General features: G+C 37.8%; 1 protein-coding gene across 2 annotated transcripts in view; it reads right to left on the bottom strand.

The window, feature by feature from the left end:
* LOC125398813 (cytochrome P450 3A13-like) overlaps nucleotides 1–22,892 on the bottom strand; it is a 42,962-nt gene that overhangs the window by 13,298 nt on the left and 6,772 nt on the right. For both annotated transcript variants that reach the window (XM_087903415.1, XM_087903416.1), the window contains exons 5-7: nucleotides 5,491–5,604; nucleotides 5,162–5,250; nucleotides 4,216–4,364 (exon numbers count right to left, since the gene is read on the bottom strand). In XM_087903415.1, the coding sequence (XP_087759541.1) occupies nucleotides 4,216–4,364; nucleotides 5,162–5,250; nucleotides 5,491–5,604 (352 nt within the window). The remainder of the gene's footprint in view (nucleotides 1–4,215; nucleotides 4,365–5,161; nucleotides 5,251–5,490; nucleotides 5,605–22,892) is intronic.

Raw genomic sequence — 22,892 nt, forward strand, 5'->3', positions numbered from 1 at the left:
ATAGGAGTTCCACAAGAGGATCATGCTACACAACTGTAACATACATGCAGAGTGCCAAGATCAGTCCCATACAGGCTTTCTCAATGGCAGTTCAGTTCCTGTGAGCCCCTATGAGCCCAGGTTATTTGATTCTGTGAGTTTTCTTGTAATGTTCTTGACCACTTTGTCTCCTAAAATCCTTTTCTCCCTCTTCTGCAGGATTACTTGGGCAGGAGAATAGACCACACAAATATTGCCTAGAGTGTCAGAACCTACAAAACTAACATAGAACCAAACATAACTGGAGGAAAAAAATCCTTGTCAATGTAAAGATATTGAAATTTTAATAAAAACATATACACAAAAAATATATTTTCTCCACAGGAATTTAGTATGGACTTCTACTAAAATATTTACATTAAACAAAAAACAATTCTTCAAAAGAATGTCCAAACTTACAAAATTACAGAAAGCTTCATAATTCATTTCAAAGGCATATACTATCTTATTGGTCATACCAGAATATGTCATGCAAAGTAAAATAGTATCAAATGTGACTTATACATACTATTGGAGACTTCATCAATAAAAAACCTTGAAGCAGAAACATGATACCTTGAAGCATGCTATCCAAAGAGGTACAAAAAAAAATCAAGTTCACACAAGCAGAAGTAATCTGAAAATTTAGGACAGGGTCTCCAATAACCGTTCCTATCCAGTTTTCTCATAAAATTAGATGTTCAGGGAATTCTCTTAACTTAAAAAAATGTCTATGAAAATGAAGAGTTTTTACAAATATTTACAGAGAAAATATTTCCTATTAAGTTAAAAAAGAGACCATGATAGCTTGTTCTCTTTATCTTCACCACTCCTCAGTGACTATAACCAAAAAACAGGTTTGTATGTCCACCAGGGTACAGCATCAATATACAAGGATACACAAGCTGCAACCATGAGTTCTGGCACAGTCATTATTACATCCCTCTGAGTGCTGCAGAAGAGAATCACATGTTTGAGGAGCAGACTAAATTACTAAATATAATGTGAATAAAATAAGCAAAAATTGCATTGTTGTGGTGAAGTAAGCAGCATTAGACCTGTCAGCCAAGCAGCATACCACAACGTTCCATCCCTGGGCCTTGTGTTTGAAGAGGCATATTGATCTTAGGCTAAGTAGGTCAAGAATTATAATCATCTTGCTTCTATATCATTACCTCAGGAATTCAAAGCATTCACTGATACAACTGACACAAAAAACTGCTCCTTTATTTAATTCTATTCATATTTCATGGAACAAAACAAGCCCAGGGTGAAACTAGCAAAAAAAAAACACCAATCACAAAACCATTTAGACATAGTCATAGGCCACACTACACACTGATACTCCTGGCCCCATAACCTTCATTGGGCAGAGCCAGGAAACATCTTGATGATAAAACTCAACATCAAATATATTCTGGAGCAGGACTTAGTGAAGAGAATAATGCAGAGGATCCTCCTTTGGTGAGATAACCTCATATTCTAACGAGGTTATTTCGTTATCTAAATTTTTCCACAGTCTTTCTCTCCATTATAGTTTTTACTCATTTTTTACCATGTCCACTGCCAATATGGATTCCTGATTTTCTCACTTTTTATGTTATATGATTTCTTTATTTAACAAACCTTTTTTCTATAACCTTTATTCTTTAATAGAACATAGACTGGTCTCGTTCCCAGTATCTCTGTGACTCAGCTTTCTGAGAGATGAGACTGTTTTATATTATATGAGTGCACAGCTTTAACCATCTGATTCCAGTCTACATGTAAACAAAATTTCACATCTTTCCCCATCTTTTTCTTGTCTCTACCTTTCCTTTCTATATACTCATACCTCCTCTATTTCCTACTAGGAAACATTCAACTAGTCACTAGTTCCTCCAAAGTTTACTTCTTACTTCTCTTCCCCCCTTTTCTCACTTATAGTACAAATAGCTAAATAGTAGAGAGAGAATTGAGTATGCCTTAGTTGCTAAAATATTTAGAAATTAAAGAATTTCTAAAGATAGCTTCTTAATGAACCACTAGTATATTTTCATGGCAGTCTTACTGATGGATAATAACTCATGTGGAAGACATTGATCAACTGATTTAAGAATGATTGAGTGAATATCTTGGAGCCATGAACACAAGGTTAACAGAAAAAAACTCATCTCAATAATACTCAATCCTAGACTTTCTTTAACACAAAACACTCCCATTGAAGGAAGAAAGATGATATGAATTAAATCAACAAGAAAACTTAACCTCAAATGCAAACACAGACAAAAAAATCTCAGCAGTATAGCACTAGTAAGATGAAAAAACAAAACCAATTTTCCATCAATAATTATTAAGTTAATAGCAATTCTTAAAAACATAAGCAGACATGACTCCTACTAGAAATCAAAATGATTATGAATTTGTTCAAAAAATTCAAATAACATATACCTATCTTCTGAATAATTCCAAGAAAACACTAAATGCTGAAAGAATTAAGGAAATTGAGGCAACATATTAAAATAAATTTCATAAAAAGATAGAATACAGAAGGGAGACAACAATGAGATGATGAAAGAAATAAAAAATTTATTAACTCAAATATAAGATTCAGTGGAAAACATCAAAGATCAAATGAGTAATACATGTGAGAAGAGATGAGGACCAAGAAACAAGACATAAGAATAGGACCATTCAGTAATGGTTATTAATCAATTTGATCAAGAGGATAGGTAAAACTTATGATGCTTTTTGGGAGATCAAGAAGTAGTCTGATTGTTTCAGCATAGAGAAATGAGAATATTTTCATGTCAAAGTCATATAAGATATTCCCAATAAGAACATAGAAGAAAACTTCCCAAACCTAAGAAAGAGATACATGTAGATACAAAAGTGTAGGGAGAACATCACATAGGCAAGAGCAGAAAAGGAACATCCTATGTTGTATTAAAGGAAAAGCTCACAACACACAGAATAAAGGAAGTGTACTGAAACAGGCATGCAGGAAGGACCAAGTCACAGATCAAGATAGATCCATCAGTGTCACAGCTGAATTCTCAGTGCAAATCATATAAGATCATAGGGCTTAGAAAGATGTATTTCAGTCTTTAAAAATCAAGACCTGCTTAAAAAGATTAACATACCAACAAACTATTGATGATAATCAAAGTAGAAAGAAATATTATTTGAGATTAGTGTGGCTAAATGAATTTAGCCATGTTACAGAACATACTGGAAGGAATACTTCATCCTCAAGGAAAAGATAAATACATTCAAGAAAAACAATACTAAAGCAGATGTTAAGGAAAAGAGAATGAAGAACATATAGACAGTAGGAAATCAGTAATGAAACAAGAATTAAATTACATTCATTTCAATTTCATTCCAATGATGGAGGGACGGTTCAGTACATGTAAATGTATAAATATAAATCCTGATATAAATGGGTTCAAGGGCAGAAATCATAGTTTTTTCATAGTTGTTTTTCATGTTTAACAATTTAACATTAAACATGCACCAAAACTGATAAGGGCATGTGTAATAAGCAAAGATAAAGGAGAATATTGTGTTATAACATTTTATAATGACATGGGAGAGAGTATAGTGTAGTGTAGTGTCTGTGTATGTATGTGTGTGTATGCAAGTGTGTGTATATGCCGTGAGTATTTTTACTTTATATGCTAGCTAAATTTTGAATATTTATTGACTTAAAAAATACCCTATATAGCTCTAGAGAAAATCCAAAATGTTAAATGCTTTCTGGTATGTTTTGCAAAGTAATCCTGGGGTTGTTGAGGGAATTTACATTCATTCCAAAGATGTGATGGAGACTTCTACACCTACTCTTAAAATAAATATACCATCATAACAAAAAATCAGAAACATCTCAAGCAGATGACATTAAATTAACTTTAATTCAAGAGGTGGAGGGATGAATTAATGTATGTTAATGTATAAATAAAAAGTATGAGTTTAGTACATTAAAGACAAAAATGCCATGATCATCCAATACCTATCAAAACATATAAATAAAGCATGTGGCAATGATGGATAAACACATGTGTTGTGAAAATGCAATGGGTATTAAGAGAACCAGATTATATGGGAGTGAAAGCAAGATGGGGGAGGCAAGAGTTATACTATGAGAAATCTCTTTGCTTTATATGTTTATTAAAATATGTCTAATACCTTAATATAGTTGAAAAACAATCTATATACCTGTAGAGAAAAGCAATGGATTGAAAATGCCAAAATTTAAAAGCTTTTTGGTGTTTCTCACAAAGGGATCCTGGGGATTGTTGAGGGAATCCACCTCCACTCCAAATGTGGTGCTAGTAATCACATCCATGCTGTAGGCTCCAAAGATCCTGAGTCAAGAAACAGAAGTTTGTATGTGACCGACACAGACCCTGTCTTAATCTCATAAAGCATGCAAACTACTCAGAATCTTGGAAACTGTGATACCCTAGAGGAAGTCATCCTGTGTGACATAGAAACTAAGGATGTTTCTGAGTCAAATATAAAAATAGACTCACCAAGTTTTTAGTACATTATAGTTATTGATAGTTTGTAGTCAGTTTGCTCAGGACAGCCTAAGATTATCACTTCAATGTCATCATAACAGGGTTTTAACAAATTCTCCACTTCTGGAAGCCTCTTGCTTTTGAGTTTGATGGAGATGTGGGAGAAGAGTTTTTTCTTTTTGATATTTTTCTCTGTACCTCAACAAAAACAATGATTTTTGATTTTTCAAAGTTACAGTCTGTAACACTCTTAGCCAAACCAACTCCTGAGGATGTTCCATATACACTCTCCTCCCACAGTTCCCAATCTCCACAACTGAGCTGTCCTAAGATTATGTTCTTTCTAAGATATATAGTTTGTCTTCCAGAATATGCAGGGTGACAACAGTTAATCTAATATTGTTTCCTGCACACAGTAGGGGGTGAACTGTGTTAACCAAGGTAATTTGGGAGTTTGCCTTTCTCAAATAGTTCACAGCTGTGTAACATCTCACCCCACATTTACTCTAGCTCTGGGTTAAGTCAACAAGGGGAACACTGTTCTGGAATAATTAACACAGAGAATATTAGCTACCAGAAATCCTGGAGAGATCTCCAGATGAGTCAAATAGGTCCCAGAAAAGGCATTTATCACCACTTACTCTTTCATGTTAACAGGCTTGCCTTTCTCTGCCTTCTGACCAATGTGTTTCACCAGTGAATCTCCATAATGCTGGATGATGGGGAACATCTAATCACAAAACACAACACAGTCTGTTGTTAATGTAAGGTTCTGAGTCCCAACATAACAAGGCTTTTGAAATTATGAAAGGCCAGTTACATATTTTAATGGTCTGTGTAAGACCTTGAAAGAACAAAAGCCATTCTGAAGGATATTATACTCAAAGGATTGTGATGAGTATGATATTACTCTACCTGTCCTCAGATACAGTCATTTACATTTACAGTGAAAAGTCCTCCATTTTCTTACCTCTTTCAGTTTTCCACTGGAGAAGGTTGGAGACAACAATGTTCGAAGTCTCTTCCATTCTTCATTCTCAGACCTAGTGATACCTCTTTTCATAAGTCCACCTGGACCAAGAGTCTATAATACAAATAAAATATATTTTCCCTCCATGAGATTGGTTACAAAACATGTATAAAGCCATCACTACTTCCTTAATAGATACTGACCATCTTCCTGGTGGCAAGTTTTATGCTTAATTTTCAATAAATATTCACCAAAAGAGATTCAAACTAGGGATAGAGAGAAGACTCAGCTGTTAGAAGCATATGCTGCTCTTTCAGAAGACCTGAGATCAGCTCCCAGCATCACATCAGGTGGCTTAAAACTGTCTGCAGTTCCAGATCAAAGGGATCAAAATACTCTGCTGGTCTTTGTGTACATTGCACTCATGTTAACACACACACACACACACACACACACACACACACACACATATATATATATATATGCAAATAATCAAAATACTATCTTAAAAATCTTTAGAGTCAAGATGAACTACTAGAGACCTGGGAACAGCCACCTTCTCTGATGTAGAAGGCCATTGCAATCTAAAAATCTGAAGTGTCAAATTACCTGCAAAAGAACTGCATAAGCTATGACCCAGGAACACTCCAATATGGGGAAGAGGAAGGCTCATGTGGACATGTCATTTTGAGGATTTATAAGGAGATAATGATTGTTAGGGAAATAAGAAACATTTCATTTAGCAGTGAATACACAAGTAGGGTTCTGTGCTCCTGCAAGCGACTTCAGTGTACAGGCTATTGAAAATTAGCCCTTATTGTAGTCATTGAGTCACCAAAATCTTTTAAAAGACATCTGAATAGAAGGAAGAATAATTTGGAATAAGAAGACAAACAGCAAAAGTGATAGAAGAAAAAAATATGTAATAATAAAAAATTTTCAGCAAAATACATTATATATGGATATATTATATGTTAGCATGTTTCACATTAATTACAATGCAATAATAAGCCTATCACACACAAATAAGAACAAAAATGAAAACATAAAAATATTTAAGAATTACTTTCACTAAAATATAAAAATCGTGGTTTTGTTGGGAGAAAGACTATCCCAAGCTTTCTTGAGGTCCTAATATAAAGAAAATGGGCATAGATGTTCAAGATTAAGACTTTATCTTGATGGATTTTTTGTGCTGAGAATGAAATGTCCTTCCCCATCTGTTCTGATTAACTTCAGTTTGAAGTATATTTTGTTAATAATAATATAGCTGTATCTGTTTGACTCTTAGGTACATTTGATTGGAAAATATTTTCCCAACACTTTACTCTGAGGTAATGCCTGTATTTGAGATTGAGATTGTTTTTTGTATACAGCAAAATCATGGATTTTGTTTTTGTATCCATTTTTTAGTCTGTGTCTTTTTATACGAGAATTGAGTCCATTGATATTAAGAGATATTAATGAACAGTGATTGTTAATTCCTGTTATTTTTCGGTGGTAATGTTTGTGCATTTCCCTTCTTTTGGGATTTGCTGTTGTGAGGTTATCTGTGGCCTGTGTTTTCCTGGGCATGGTTAGCTTTCTTGGATTGGACGTTTCCCTCTAGTACTTTCTGTATTGCTGAATTTGTGGATAGGGAATGTTTAAGTTTGCTTTTGCCATGCAATATCTTGTTTTCTCCATCAATGGTGGTTGAAAGCTTTGGTGGGTATAGTATGGGCTTGTATCCATGGTCTCTTAGTGTCTGCAGCAATCTGTCCAAAATCTTCTGGGTTTCAGAGTGTCCATTGAGAATTTGGGAGTAATTTTCATAGGTCTGACTACAAAGACAATTAATCAACTATGTTCATAACAGTATTATTTGTAATAGCTAGAACCTAAAAACAACTTAGATGCCCCTCAACTGCAAAATAGATAAAGGAAATGTGGTATATTTACACAATGAAGTACTATTCAGTGTTTAAAAAATGACATCTTGAAAATCACAAGCAAATGGTTGAAACTAGAAAAAGACATCCTGAGTGAGTTAATCCAGACCAGAAAAATGAGCATGGTATATACTCATTCATAAGTGGATACTGGCTATAAAGCAAAGACAAAAAGCTTATTATTCATGACCACAGAGAAGCTACACAACAAGAAAAACTCTAATAGAAACATATATAAATCTGCCTGGGAAGGGGAAATAGGCAAGATCTCCTGAGAAAATTGGGAGCAAGGGGATTGGTGGGAAAAGGAAGGTGGAAGGGGAGAAGGAGGGGAGAATGAAAGGAGGAGGAAACTTGAGAGAATGGGAAGGTCAAGATGGGGGAAGGACAGAGACGGAGAGCAAGGAAATAGATATCTTGATTGAGGGAGCCATCATGGGGCTAGTAAGAAGCACTGCACTAGAGAAATTCCCAGGAATCCACAAGAATGACCTCACTAAGACACTAAGCAATAGTGGAAAGGGTACCAAAAATGGTCTTGCCCTGTAGTCAGATTGATGACTACCTTAAATGTCACCATAGAACCTACATCCAGGAGCTGAGGCAGAGATCTACAGTGAAGCACTAGACTGAGCTCCCAAAGTCCAGTCAAAGAGTAGTAGGAGTGGTAATATGAGCAAAGAGGACAAATCTGTGATGGGGGATATCCACTGAAGCAGTTTACCTGAGCTAATGGGAGCCTACCAACTATGGCCTGACAGTAAAGGAAACAACATAGGACAAAATGAGGTCCTCTGAATGTGGGTGAGAGTTGTATGGCTGGGGCAGACTGTGGAGTCATTGACAGTGAGACCAGGTTTTATTCCTACTGCTATTCTGACTTTTGTGAACCCATTCTCTTCGTAGGGTTACTTGTTCAGCCTAGATATAGTGGGGAGGGCCTTGGTCCTGCCTTAAAGCAATGTACTACACGTTGTTGACCTCCCATAGAAAGACTGACCCTCTCTGAAGAGTGAGTGACAGCATGTAAAGGGGGAGAAGGTGTTGGGAATGGAAGGAGGGGAGGGAGTAGAAGTTGGTATTAGAATGTAAAATAAGAAAATATAGTTTTTAAAATAAATAAGTAAAATAATACAAATTTAAAAAAAGAAAAATGAACACAATTTTTATATTCTGCTTTCTTAGTACAACATTGCTTGATTAGCTTCCTTATCACTTTATTCCAGTACATAATAGCATAGTTCAGATTCAGTCCAATTTCTCCCCTTTGTATGCTCATTTGGCATAAGACATACTTTATGCAAGACCCCCTGAACCCAACTTTCTTATCTTCCTTATCTTTTAATCCTCTGATCCTTTTCCTCAGGAGTCTGTCATGAAGAATGGCACACTGATCTATCTTTAATGGTACTCAATCAGGGACACCTGAGTACAGGAGAAAGAATAAGCACTGTCTGCCATAACATTTAGATAAATGGGTGGAGTCAGTCCAGTAAGATTACCTGAAGAAAGAAGCAAAGATGAGATGTGAGTAAACAGAAGGCAGTGAAGAGAAAGAATAAGAAGATGAAGAAGAACACCAACAAAGAAAGAAAGAACAAGATGTGCAAAAGTAACCAGAAAAGGAAGTTAAAGAAGAAGAGGAAGAAATAAAATTATCTTCATTTGCAGAGTATTACACTAGAAAACTTGTAGCAATATTCAACAATTTCAACACTGAAGCAAAATGTAAAGTCAACCTACAAAACAACTTGCAAAAACATGTAGTCTTTCATATATCAACAAGATGAGATGAAGAGAGATGGAGATTATGGACACACTTCTAATACAGTTTGATAATATTCCTTGGAATAAATCTAACTAAGGAGGAGAAAATACTCTACAATGAAAAATAAATCTCTGAAAAAAGATATCTCAACACCAGAAAATGAAAGATATCCTATACACTAACTTAGTAGAATTAGTAGTGTGAAATTATCAGCTTGCAAAAGCAATTTGTGAAATCAATGTAATCCAAAAAAAAAAACCCCAAAACATTCTTTGTGACAAAAAGAAGAAGAATCCTAAGATTCAGAGGGAGCCAGAAAAGAATATTGGTAATCAAGCAGTTCTGAACAACAATCATTTTGAACCATTGCTGAATCAAAAAAGAAATAACAAAATTAAGAACCTCTCAGAATTCAACAACAATAAATCCACAATACACCCAAACTTACAGGACACATTAAAGGCAGTGCTAACAAAAAGTTCACAGCACTAAATGTGTACATGAAGAATTTGAAGAAATCTCACACAAGAGAATTAACAGTCCACCTGAAAGCTCTAGAACAAAAAGAAACAAATTCAGCAAGAAGTATGTGGCAAGAAACAATAAACTCAGGGTTTAAATCAATAAAATAGAAGCAAATAGCACAATACAAAGAATAAATAAAATAAAGAGTTGCTTCTTTGAGAAAATTAACAAGATAGACATGCCCTTATCCAAACATATCAAAATCAAAGAGAATATGCAAATTAGCAAAATCCAAAACAAAAGGGAGTCATAAACACAAACTGAGGAAATACAGAGTATTATTAGGTCAAACATGGACTCCACAAAATTGGATAATCCAAAAGAAAAATAAAAGTTTCTTGATAGGTACCACATACAAAAATTAAGTCAAGAACGGGTAAATATTTGAACAAATTTATAATCCTATGAAAATAAAAAGTAATTAAATGTCTCCCAACTAAGAAATGCCCAGGGCCAGATGACTTCAGCACAGAATTTTATCAGAATTACAAAGAGCTAATACCACTACTACTCAAATTTTTCAGCACAATAAAAACAGAATATTACCCAAATGCTTTTTATATGGTCACAGTTACCCTGATTCACAAACCAAACAAAGATGCAACAAAGAGAATTACAGACCAATCTCCCTCATGAACACTGATGCAAAACACACTCAACAAAATACTGGTAAACCAAATCCAAGAAGACATCAAAAAATCATTCTCTGGGAACAAGTAGGATTCATCCCAGAGATGTAGGGAGGTACAAAGCTTGCAAATCTGTCAAGGTAATATACCATATGAACAAACTGAAAGAAAAAAACATAATCATATCATTAGATGCTAAAATGTCTTTGACAAAATCCAACAACCCATCATGATAAAGGTTCTACACAAAAGAGGGATAACAGGAACATACCGAAACATAATAAAGGCAATATATAGCAAGTGCTCAGTCAATAACAAACTAAATGGAGAGAAACTCAATGCCATTATACTAAAATCAGGAACAAAATGAGACTGCCACTCTCTCCTTATCTATTCAATGTAGTACTCAAAATGCTGGAAAAATAAATAAGGCAACAGAAGAAGATCAGGAGGATACAAATTAGAAAGGAAGAAATCAAACTTTCACTATTAGCAGATGATATGATACAATACACAAGGGATCCCAAAATTCTACGAGGGAACTTCTAGAATTTATAAACACCTAATGTGATTGGACACCAGATTAACTTTATAAATAGGAAGCTTTCCTTTATACAAATGATAAAATCGCTGAGGAAATTCAGGGAATCAACACCCCTCACAATAGTCACAATTAATATAAAATATCTTGGGGTAACCCTAACCAAAAAAATAAATAAACCTATAACACAAGAACTTTAAGTCTTTGAAGAAAGTAATTGGAGAAGAGATCAGAACATTAAAGATCTGCCGTGCTCACGGTTCGGTAGGATTAACAGAATAAGAATGGCAATCTAACATGAAGCAATGTACAGATTCAGTGTAATCCCCATCAAAATCCCAACACAATTCTTCACATCCTTAAAGGAATAATACTCAATTTCAGATGGAAAAAACCTGAATGACTAAAACAATCCTGGAAAATAAATGAATTTCTGGAGGTATCAGCATCCCTGACTTCAAGCTCTCCAATCGAGCTATAGGAATATAAAGTTTGGTACAAGATAAAAACAGACATGTGAATCAATGGAGTGGAAATAAAGACTCTGACATAAATCTACACATCTATGAACACCTGATTATTGACAAAGAAGACAAGATGATACAGTGGAAAAATACAAGCATCCTCAAAATGATGAAGGCATAACTGGATGGTGACATGTAGAAGAATGCAAATAGAAGCATATCTATTGCCATGCACAAAACTCAAGTCCAAGTGGTGAAAGACCATAACATAAATCCAGCCAAACTGAACCTCATAGAAAAGAAAGTGGGAAATAACCTTGGATGCATTAGCACTGAACACTACTTCCTGAATTAACACCTATAGCCAAGATACTGAAATTGACTGTTAATAAATGGGACCTCCTGAAACTGAAAAGATTCTGTAAGGCAAAGAACATTGTCAATAAGATAAAATAGGAGCCTAAATAATGGGAAAAGATCTTCACCAACCCCACATCTGACAAAGAGTTGATTTCTAATATATGTAAAGAACTCAAGAAACTAGATATCAAAATACCAATTAAATCTCATTAAAATGATGTACATGTTTAAAGAGAGAATTCTCAGTGAAAAATTTTGAATGGTCAAGATACATTTAAAGAAGTGTTCAATATCCTTAGCTATCAGGGAAATGCCATTCAAAGATGCAGAGATGACATGTTACTAATGGAGTGATGCAACCAATAGTTCTACTTAGTTATATTTCCTATCAATTAAAAGAACAACTATCATGGCATGTTATCAAAGAAGGTGAAATAGTGGCACTCGCATCTTGGTAATAACCAACAGCTATCTATTTGATGGAAAGCCTTTTCAAAGTAGGGAAATGATGCTTGGTACTGAAAACCTAGATCAATATAAAAGACTAGTAAAGTTATGTATCTGAGATGCCATGTTACAATTATTAGAATGACCATGATAAAAATGCTAATGACAGTCTTAGCATCCTTTGGAAAGGATGTAGAATAACAGTAAGACTGCTCCACTGCTAGTGGGGTGTAAACTTTCACAACCACTTTGTATGTCTGTTCCTCTGAAAATGAATCTTACTCAAGACCCAGCGATAACACTCTTGAGAATATACCCAAAGGATGCTGAACTTCAAGGACACTTGCTCAACTATGTTCATAGCAGCATTATTCATAATGATCAGAATCTGAAAACAGCTTTCATGGACCTCAACTGAAAATTGAATAAACAAAATGTGGTATATCTACACAATGGATTATTATTCAGCAGGGAAAAGAAAAATTCGTAAAATTTGCAGGCAAATGGGTGAAATTAGATACAATAATCCTGAGTGAGATAACCCAGACCAGGAAAGACAAACATGGTATGTACTCACTCATAAGTGGATGCTAGATGTAAAGAAAAGGATAACAAGGCTATAAACCTTAGCCTCAGAGAACCTAGGTAGCAAGGAAGACCCTAAGAGGAACACAAAAATCTTGATGGAATGAGGAATACTGGGTCCAGAGTATACTGGGGGTGAGGGAAATTGAGGGGAGGGCATGGGGGATGCAACCTTGAATATTCAGGATGGTGTGTTGTGGGTGGGATGAAGGGAGGATGATGGGGCCGATATCTTGATAGAGGAGAATATTGTGTGGTTAGAAAAAAATCTGGTGCTAGGAAGGCTCTTGGGAACACACAAGAATGACTCCAACTAAATAATGTTCCTAGCAATACTGGAAAGGTTTCCTGAACTGATCATCCCCTGTAATCACATTGGTGACTGCCCAATTTGTCATCATAGAGCCTTCATCCAGTACCTCATGGAAGCAGATGCAGAGATCAATAGCCAAGCACTGGGCCATGCTCTGGGAGTCCAGATGAAGAAAAGGTAGGTGGAATGCATGAGCAAGAGGATGTCAAGATTGTGAGGTGGAAACCAACAGAAACAGCTAACCTGAACTTGTAGGTCACAGGTTCAGGATGGACAGTTAGGGAGCTGGCATGGAACTGACCTAGGCCCTCTGCATCTGAGTTATAATTGTTTTGCTTGGTGTTTTGTGGGTACCCTAGCAGTGGAACTTATGGATGCATGAGTTGACTCTTTGCAGCCTGTTCTCTATGGTGGAATGCCTTGTTCAGCCATGATTCAGTGGGGAGGAGCTTGATCCTGCCTCAGCTTGATGTGTCATACATTTTTTATTCCCATGGCTGGCCGTACCCCATCTAAGAGGAGATGGAAGAAGAGTGAATGGGGACTAGAGGTGGAGAAGGAGGGAGAGAAGAAAAAAGGGAGGGAACTGTGGTTGGTATGTAAAATAAATAAGTAAATAAATAAATAACAAAAATATTAAATCTTTAAATATATTTAGGGTCAATGGAAGTGGCAGAAACACAGGAAAGCTGGCTGCTGGAAATGACAAGGCCATTATATTCTGGATATCCCAACATCTGCAATTACCTGCAAATGTAATACAAGGGCTAGGATCCATGAACATTCTACCATGAGAAAGGGAAAGGTTCATGAGGTACTATCTTCTTGAGGATTTATAGGTAGGTAATGGTTGCTAAGGAAAGAAGAACTATTTCATTTTGCAGTGAGGACACTGGTAGGTGCTGTGTTCCTATAAATAGCCTTTCATTGTACATGCTCTTGTAATTAATCCTTATTATATTCATTGACTCACAAAAAATATTTCAAAGCAGTGCTGAGGAGTTGTATTCAGAGAGGTGAGTGTGTGCTAGGCTGGGCAGACTGTCCCGGAAGAGAGCACAGCCTGCCCCCTCAGCTTCTGCTGCAGGGTCTTCGGTGTTCCACTGGACTCTTCCCTGTCCCCACTGTTGCCCTTTTGTCTCCTGTGTCTTTGGAATACCAGCTGTCACTATTTCAGTGCTGAGGAGTTCCAACCAGAGGGCTGTCCCTATTTCACTGCTGAGGAGTTCGAACCAGAGGGCTGAGTCTGGGCTATCGGGGCGGACTGTCCCGGAAAAGAGCACAGCGCTTTCCAGCTTATGCTGCAGGGTCTTCTGTGTTCCAATCGACCCTACCCTGCCATCAAGGTCGCCCCTCTGTCTCCTGTGTCCTTGGAATATCAACTATCCCTACTTCAGTGCTGAGGAGTTCCATCCAGAGAAGAAGAGATGGGCAGGCGCCAATGCAAGAATTCCTCCAACAACCTGAAAGGCAACATGACATCAACAGAATCCAGGGATCACGAAACTAGAAAAATTGAACACCCTATGCCAGAAGAAATAGAAGAAATTGGCTCTAAGTGGAACTATATGAAAATAATAGAGGAACTTAAACAGAAGGTGAAAATCTGCCATAAAGAAATGGAAGAGAAGTATAACAAAAAGTTTGAAGAAATGAGTAAATCCATAAATGAAACCCTGGGAAACCAAGAAAAAACAATAAAACAGGTAATGGAAACAGTTCAAGAATTGAAAACTGAAATGGAGGCAATGAAGAAAACACAAACTGAGGGCCGGCTGGATATGGAAAATCTAGGTAATCAAACAGAGACTTCAGAAACAAGCATAACCAATAGAATACAAGAGATAGAAAAACAAATCTCAGATTCTGAAGACACCATAGAGAAAATAAACGCTCTGACCAAAGAAAACAGCAAATCCTACAAATTCTCATCACAAAACATTCGGGAAATGTGAGACACAATAAAAAAAAAATCTAAGAATACTAGGGGTAGAAGAAGGAGAAGAATTGCAGATCAAAGCCCAGAAAATATATTCAACAAAATTATAGAAGAAAGCTTTCCCAACCTAAAAAAACAAAATCCCTATGAAGGTTCAAGAAGCATACAGAACACCGAATAGACTGTATCAAAAAAAAAAAATCCCCGCGCCATATAATAATCAAAACAGAAAACACTCAGGTTAAAGAAAGAATATTAAGAGCTGCAAAAGAAAAAGGTCAAGTAACTTATAAAGGTAAACCTATCAGACTTACACGGGACTTCTCTATGGAAACCATGAAAGCCAGAAGGTCCTGGATAGAGGTACTGCAGAAACTAAGAGACCATGGATGCAAAGCCAGACTACTATACCCAGCCAAGCTATCATTCACTATCAAAGGAGAAAACAAAATAGTCCAGGATAAATACGAAGTTAAACAATACGTAGCCACAAACCCAGCCTTACAGAAAGTAATAGAAGGAAAATCGCAACCCAACATTGCCAACACTGCCTACAATAACTCAGACATCTAGCGACCCTTCACGAGCGTAACTCAAAGAAGGGACACATACAAACTCTATTAAACAAATAAACAAAAAATAATAATAACCAGAGTCAACAACCACTGGTCATTAATATCACTTAATATTAATGGAATCAATTCACCTATAAAAAGGCACAGACTAAGAGATTGGATACGAAAACAGGATCCAACATTCTGTTGTTTACAAGAAACACACCTCAACCACAAAGACAGACATCTACTCAGAGTAATGGAATGGGAAAAGGTTTTTCAACTAAAAAATGGGGTACTGAACTGAACAGAGAATTCACAACAGATGAACTCCGAATGGCCAAAAGGCACTTAAGGTCATGCTCAACCTCCTTAGCAATCAGGAAAATGCAAATCAAAACAACTTTGAGATATCATCTTACACCTGTCAGAATAGCCAAACTCAAAAACACCAATGATAGCCTATGCTGGAGAGGATGTGGGGTGAGGGGAACACTCATCCATTGTTGGTGGGAATGCAAACTTGTGCACCCACTGTGGAAATCAGTGTGGCGGTTTCTCAGGAAACTGGGAGTCAACCTCCCTCAGGACCCAGCAATTCCACTCTTGGGAATATACCCAAGAGATGCCCTATCATAACACAAAAGCATTTGTTCAATTATGTTCATAGCAGCACTATTTGTAATAGCCAGAACCTGGAAACAGCCTAGGTGCCCCTCAATAGAAGAATGGTTAAAAAAGGTGTGGAACATATATACATTAGGGTTTTACTCAGCGGTAAAAAACAATGACATCTTGAATTTTGCATGCAAATGGATGGAAATAGAAAACGCTTTACTGAGTGAGGTAAGCCTGACCCAAAAAGAAGAATATGGTATGTATTCACTCATAAGTCGATTCTAACCATAATTAAAGGTCTTTGAGCCTATTATTCGTGATCCTAGAGAAGCTAAATAAGAAGGTGAACCTGATGAAAATCATGTAGCTATCCTCCTGGAGATTGGAAATAGACAAGAGTGCCAGGTAACCTTGGGTGCATGGGGAGTGGGGGGGCTGTTGGAACGGGAGAGGGTTAGAGAGAAGGGAGTAGGGGAGGAATGGGGAAAGATCGGGGGACTGTGATGGGGGAGAGGGAGAATGTATAGATATGGGATCAGGGAAGTATATACCTCAACTAAGGGAGTCATTTTAGGGTTTACAAGAGACTTGATTATATATGGGATCCCAGATCCACGGAGAGATCCCCAGATTGTTCTCTGGACATAGGAGAGGGTGCATGAACCGGCCTTGGCCCATAACCATACTGATGAATATTTTGCTTATCACCATAGATCCTTCATCTGGCAATGGATGGAGATAGAGACAGAGACCCACATTGGAAAATTGGACTTAACTCCCTAGGTACAAACGAGAAGCAGAAGGAAAGAGAACGTGAGCAAAGAAGACAAGACCAGAGGGAACCTTCATCTGACGATGGATGGCGATACAGATGGAGACCCACATTGGAGCACCGGACTGAGTTTCCCAAGGTCCAAATGAGGAGCAGAAGGAGGAAGAAAATGAAAAAGTAAGGCAGGACTGCGAGAGATGCGATCACCCAGTGATACAAGGGGACTGATCTAATGAGAGTTCACCAAGGCCAGTTGGACTGGGACTGAACCAGGACGTGATCCAACCAGATTCTCTGAATGTGGCTGGCCAGGAGTCTTTCTGAAAAGCCATTGACAATGACTCTGGGACTTGTTTCCTCTGCATATACTGGATTTTGGGGATCCAGTCTGTTTAGATACTCACCTTCCTGGACCTGGAGGGAGCGGGGAGAAACTTGAACTTCCCACAGGGCAGGAAACCCTGACTGCTCTTAGGGATGGAAAGGGAGGAGGAGAGGGAGGGAGGGAGTGGGATTGTGTTGGGAAGAGGGGCGGAAATGGAAACTTTTATAATTTAATAAAATTACTGTCTCATAAAAAATAAAAAAAGAAGGAATCATAGTGTGTAAAAGGAAGGAAAACTACAAAATTGGTAGATGAACAAAATTGTATAAGAGGAAGTAAATATAAGCAAAACATATTACATACATATGTGCATATGTTAGCATGTTTTACATTTATTACAAATAAGTCTATCATGTACATATATATTCATACTGTAATGGAGACAAAAAAATTTATGAGAATTTCTAACAGTCAAAAATGAAATCGTGCAGACCAGCTAGCTCTGTTGCACTGCTGAGGAGCTCTTCCCAGAGAGATCCTTCATCTGGCAATAGTTGGAGATAGAGATGGGGTCCCACGTTGGAACACTGGACTTAACTCCCTAGGTCCAACCAAGAAGCAGAAGGAAGAAGAACGTGAGCAGGGAGGGCAAGATCAGGGAACCTTCATCCGGTGATGGATGGCGATGCAGACAGGGACCCACATTGGAGCACCGGACTGAGGTCCCCAAGGTCCAAAGGAGGAGCAGGAGGAAGAACATGAAAAAGTAAATCAGAACCGCAAGGGAAGCGATCACCCACTGATACAAGGCGACTGATCTAATGAGAGCTCACCAAAGCCAGTTGACTGGGACTGAAGGAGCGCTTGATCCAACCAGATTCTCTGGAGGAGGCTGGATTCTCTGAATGTGGCTGGCCCGAAGTCTTTCTAAAAAGCCATTGACAATGACTCTGGGACTTGTAGCCTCTGCATATTCTGGATTTTTGGGGATCCAGTCTGATTGGATACTCACCTTCCTGGTCCTGGAGGGATCAGGGAGGAACTTGAACTACCCACAGGGCAGGAAACCCTGACTGCTCTTAGGGATGGAGAGGGAAGAGGAAAGGGAGTGGGGGGAGTGGGAGGGTATTGGGAGGAGGGGCGAAAATGGAAACTTTTATATTTTAATAAACTTTGAAAAAAATAGAAATCGTAAATCATGGCGGTGTTGGGAGTTATGGTATCCCAAGCTTTCTTTGAAGTCCTAATATATAGAGAGGAAACATACTTTTGATATCCTGTGTTTTCTGTGTGCAACATTGCTTGATTAGTTTCCTTCTCACTTCATTCCATTATATGATAGCTCTCTGCAGATTCTGTCCAATTTCTCCCCTTTGAATGGTCAATTGGCATAAGACATAGTTTATGCAAGACCCCCAGAACCCAACTTTCTCATTTTCCTTATCTTTTGATCTTCTGATCCTTCCTCTCAGGAGCCTATCTGGGAGAATGACATATTAATCTACTTTGAATGGTACCCAATCAGGGACACCTGAGTACAGGAGAAAGACTAAGTACTGTCATAACATAGAGATAAATGTGTGGGGTCAGGTCAGAAACACTGCCTTTAGAAAGAAGCAAAGATAAGGTGGGGGTAAAACAGAAGGCAATGAAGGAGAATGAGAAGGAGAAGAAACAGAAGCAGAAGCAGGAACAGGAACAGGAGGAGGAAGAGGAAGAGGAAGAGGAGGACAAGGACAACAACCACAAAAGAACTAGAAGTGGAGATTGAACAAGAGGAAGAAGTGAAATTATCTTTATTTGAAGAATATTACACCAGAAAACTTGTAGCAATATTCAAGCATTTCAGCATTGAGTCAGGATGCAAAATCCAACTTAGGAAATGTGTAGTCTTCCTCACACTTTTTGCTGAGATGTAGATCATGGACACACTTCCTGTCACAGTAACCTCAAAGAAAATATCCCTTGGAATCAACATAACTAAGGAGGAGAAAAATCCCTACAATAAAACCTTTGAAAAGACATATTTAGACACCAGAAAATGAGAAACATCCTATACTCTTCAGGTGGAAGAATTGATATTGTGAAATGATCAGCCTACAAAAGCAATTTACAGATTCAATACAAGACAAAGCAAAATCCCCACTATTTGTTTTTCATGCAAATAGAAAAAAAGCCTAAAACTCAGAGGGAACCAGAAAATATTGGAGATAAACAAGCAATATTGAGTAAAAAGAACAATATGGGAGCGATTATCAATCTAATTTCATACATAATTTCAACTCTCAGTATGATTATTTCCTGCTATCTAGTTCTCTTAGGAGTGTTGGATTCTTTGTTCTAAAGTTTTCAAATGTTCTGTCAATTTGCTAATGTGGGATTTTTCAAGCTTCTTTATGTAGGCATTTAGTGCTATGAACTTTCCTCTTAACACTGCTTTTATTGTGTCCCATAAATTTGGGTATGTTGTGTGGTCATTTTCATTGAATTTTAGAAAGTCTTTTATTTCTCCCATTATTTCTTCCTTGACCCATTGATGATTCTGGTGAGTTTTGTTTAATTTCCATGGGTTTCTATGCTTTCTGGAATTAATATTGCGGTTGATTTCTTGTTTTAAATCATGATAATCTGATAAAATACATGGGGTTATACCAATTTTTTGTATTTGTTGAGCTTTGTTTTATTACCGAGTATGTGGTCAGTTTTTTAGAAGGTTCCATGAGGTGCTGAGAAAGTATATTCTTTTCTGTTTAAATGGAATATTCTGTAGATAATCTGTTAAGTCAATTTGAGTCATACCATCTGTTAGTTCCCTTATATCTCTGATAATTTTTTTGTCTGACAGACATGTGCAGTGGTGAGAGGGGAGTGTTGAAGCCCCCCACTATTAGTGTGTGGGGTCTAATGTATGATTTAAGCTTTAGAAGTATTTCTTTTACATATGAGGGTGCCCTTGTATTTGGAGTATAGATGTTCAGAATTGAGATTTCCTCTTGATGTATTTTTCCTGTGACTAATATAAAATGTCCTTTTTGTCTCTTTTGATTGATTTTAGTTTGAAGTCTATTATTTAGGCATTAGGATAGCTACATCTGCTTGTTTCTTAGGTCCATGGATTGGAGTAATTGTTTCTCACCTCATTTTCTAAGATGATGTCTGTCTTTGAGGTTGAGATGTGTTTCTTGTATGAAGAATAAGGGTGGATTCTCTTTTCATATTAAATCTGTTAGCCTATGCCTTTTTATAGGTGGCTTGAGTCCATTTATATTAAGGGATATTAAAGATCAGTGATTGCTACCTCCTGTTTATTTAGTTTTCACTCTTGGTGATGTTAATCAGTGCATTTTTCCATTCTTTGGGATTTGCTGCTATGTGGCCATCAATTGTCTGTGTTTTTGTTGGTATAGCCAACTTCCTTGGGTTGGAGTTTTCCTTCCAGTCTTTTGTGTAGGGCTGGGTTTGTGGCTAGGCATTGGTTAAATCTGGTTTTGTCATGGAATATCTTGTTTTGTCCTTCTATGGTGATTGAAAGTTTTGCTGGGTATAATAGTCTGGGCTGGCATCCGTGGTCTCTTTATGTCTGCATAGCGCTTGACCATGACTTTCATTATCTCCCACGATAAATCTGTAATTCTGACAGGTCTGCCCTGGTCTACTCCCTCAGAGTTATCAGGCTCAGGTGTGCCAAAACCTGAAGAGGACCTGGCTCAGACTTACTCCCTCAGAGGTCCCAGACTCATACTTGTACCTGCAGAGGTTTCTAGTTCCCGCCTATTCCCTTTGATGTCCCAGATGAATACCTGGACCCATAGACATCCTGGCTCAGGCCTACTCCTTCTGAAGTCCCAGGCTCACATCTGGACCCGCAGAGATATCTGGTTCCTTCCTACACCCTTGGAGGTCCCAGATTCACACCCATACCAGCAGAGGTCCTGGCTCAGGCCTAGTTCTTCAGAGGTCAGAGACTCATGTCCAGAAGCACAGGGATCCTGGCTTAGGTCTACTCCCTTGAAGGTCCCAGATTCATGTCTGGACCCACAGCAGTTACTCCCTTGTACCTCTTCAGGTATAGTTCACTGACTCAGGTCTGCTTTGGACCAGGTTGCTTGTTCAGTCCTGATCTGCCAATATCCTGGGACTGGATTGGCTTCCGATCCTGTGGAGCTTGCTTTCTCAGGTCTACTCCAGCCTAGGTAGCTGGTTCAGTCCCACTTCTGTGGAACTTCTTGCCTAAGGCCTGCTCCAGCCCAAGCTGAACTTCCTTGCCTCAGGCCTACTTTGGCTTAGGTTACCAGCTTTGTCCTGTTTCTGTAAATCCTGGTCTGGATCCCCTCCATTTTGGTTTTTAGAGACAGGGTTTTTCCAAATCTTAGGAGCTTGTCATGGAACTAGCTCTTGTAGACCAGGCCAGCCTCAAAAACTTAGAGATCTGCCCGCCTCTGCCTCCCAAGTGCAGGGATTAAAGGTGTACACCACCAGCCTCTGGCTTCTATTTCTATCTAGTGTAGCTATCTCTGCTTTCTGATCTTCAGGCAAGCATTATTTGTTACAGCACAAACAAAATATCATCACAGGCTTGAATATAAGCACTGATGACACTTGCTAATAAAGCCTTAAAAACACTGCCAAATAAAGCAAGCAAACAAAGAAGCAAATAACCTAGGAAACACTGAAGGAGAAAGGAAAAACACTAACTTTAGTATTAATTGTGATTACCAAGATCCCTTATGAAATCTGAGGTGACACAGGAATAAGGAAATAGTGTCTCCCTGAGACAGGAAAGCTAACAAGAACTTCTGACTTCTGCTCTGTAAACATGCTTGTACCTCCTTTCTCTTGAAAGGGTCACATTTGCTCTTCTAGGATGAGAAGTGACCATCGCCAATAACCACTTAGACAGTGTCCCCATTAGTGTTTCTATTGCTCTGAAGAGACACCATGGCCATGGAAATTGTTATTAAAGAAAACATTTAGTTGGGACGGCTTAGAGTTTTAAAGGTTTAGTCCATTATCTACATGGCAGTGACATACAGGCAGGCATGATGCCAGTGAAAGAGCTGAGAGTTCTACATCTTGGGGCCCAGGCAACAAGAAGTGAACTGTGTATAGACTGAGAGTAGTTTGAGCATAGGAGACCACAAAATCCACCCTCACAATGACACACTTCCAGAAACAATGCAAAACCTACTTAAATAAAGTCATACCTCCTAATAGGGCCACTCGATATGAGCTTGTGGGGGAGGGGCTGTTACAATTAAACTACCACAGACAGCAAGCTGTTTGTTAAACACACTGTGTCTTAGCCTAAAACATGTACACTTTAGCTTCTGTAAAATTTTTCTATCTCTAGAGAAAATGTACTTCAAGGTTGGGGAAACAAATAGCAATCTAAAATAGTCAGAAGACTACAATAGTGCCTAAACCACTGACCCAGTCTTGGCCTCTTTTAGAAATAGTTAGAGGCCATAGTTGGGAATTGATTAGAGAAGTTATCCTTTTTCTTAGGGAAGGTTGAGGACCCCTCCTTCAAAATACAGCATGAAGAATACATAGAACCTACTTGTATATTGTATAGTCATTCCATAATTCCTTCACGAAAATAGGTTTGTTGGTTTTGTGGTACTTGAGTCT

Source organism: Myodes glareolus, chromosome 2, assembly GCF_982192425.1.
Source record: "Myodes glareolus chromosome 2, mMyoGla1.1, whole genome shotgun sequence".
NCBI lineage: Eukaryota > Metazoa > Chordata > Mammalia > Rodentia > Cricetidae > Myodes > Myodes glareolus.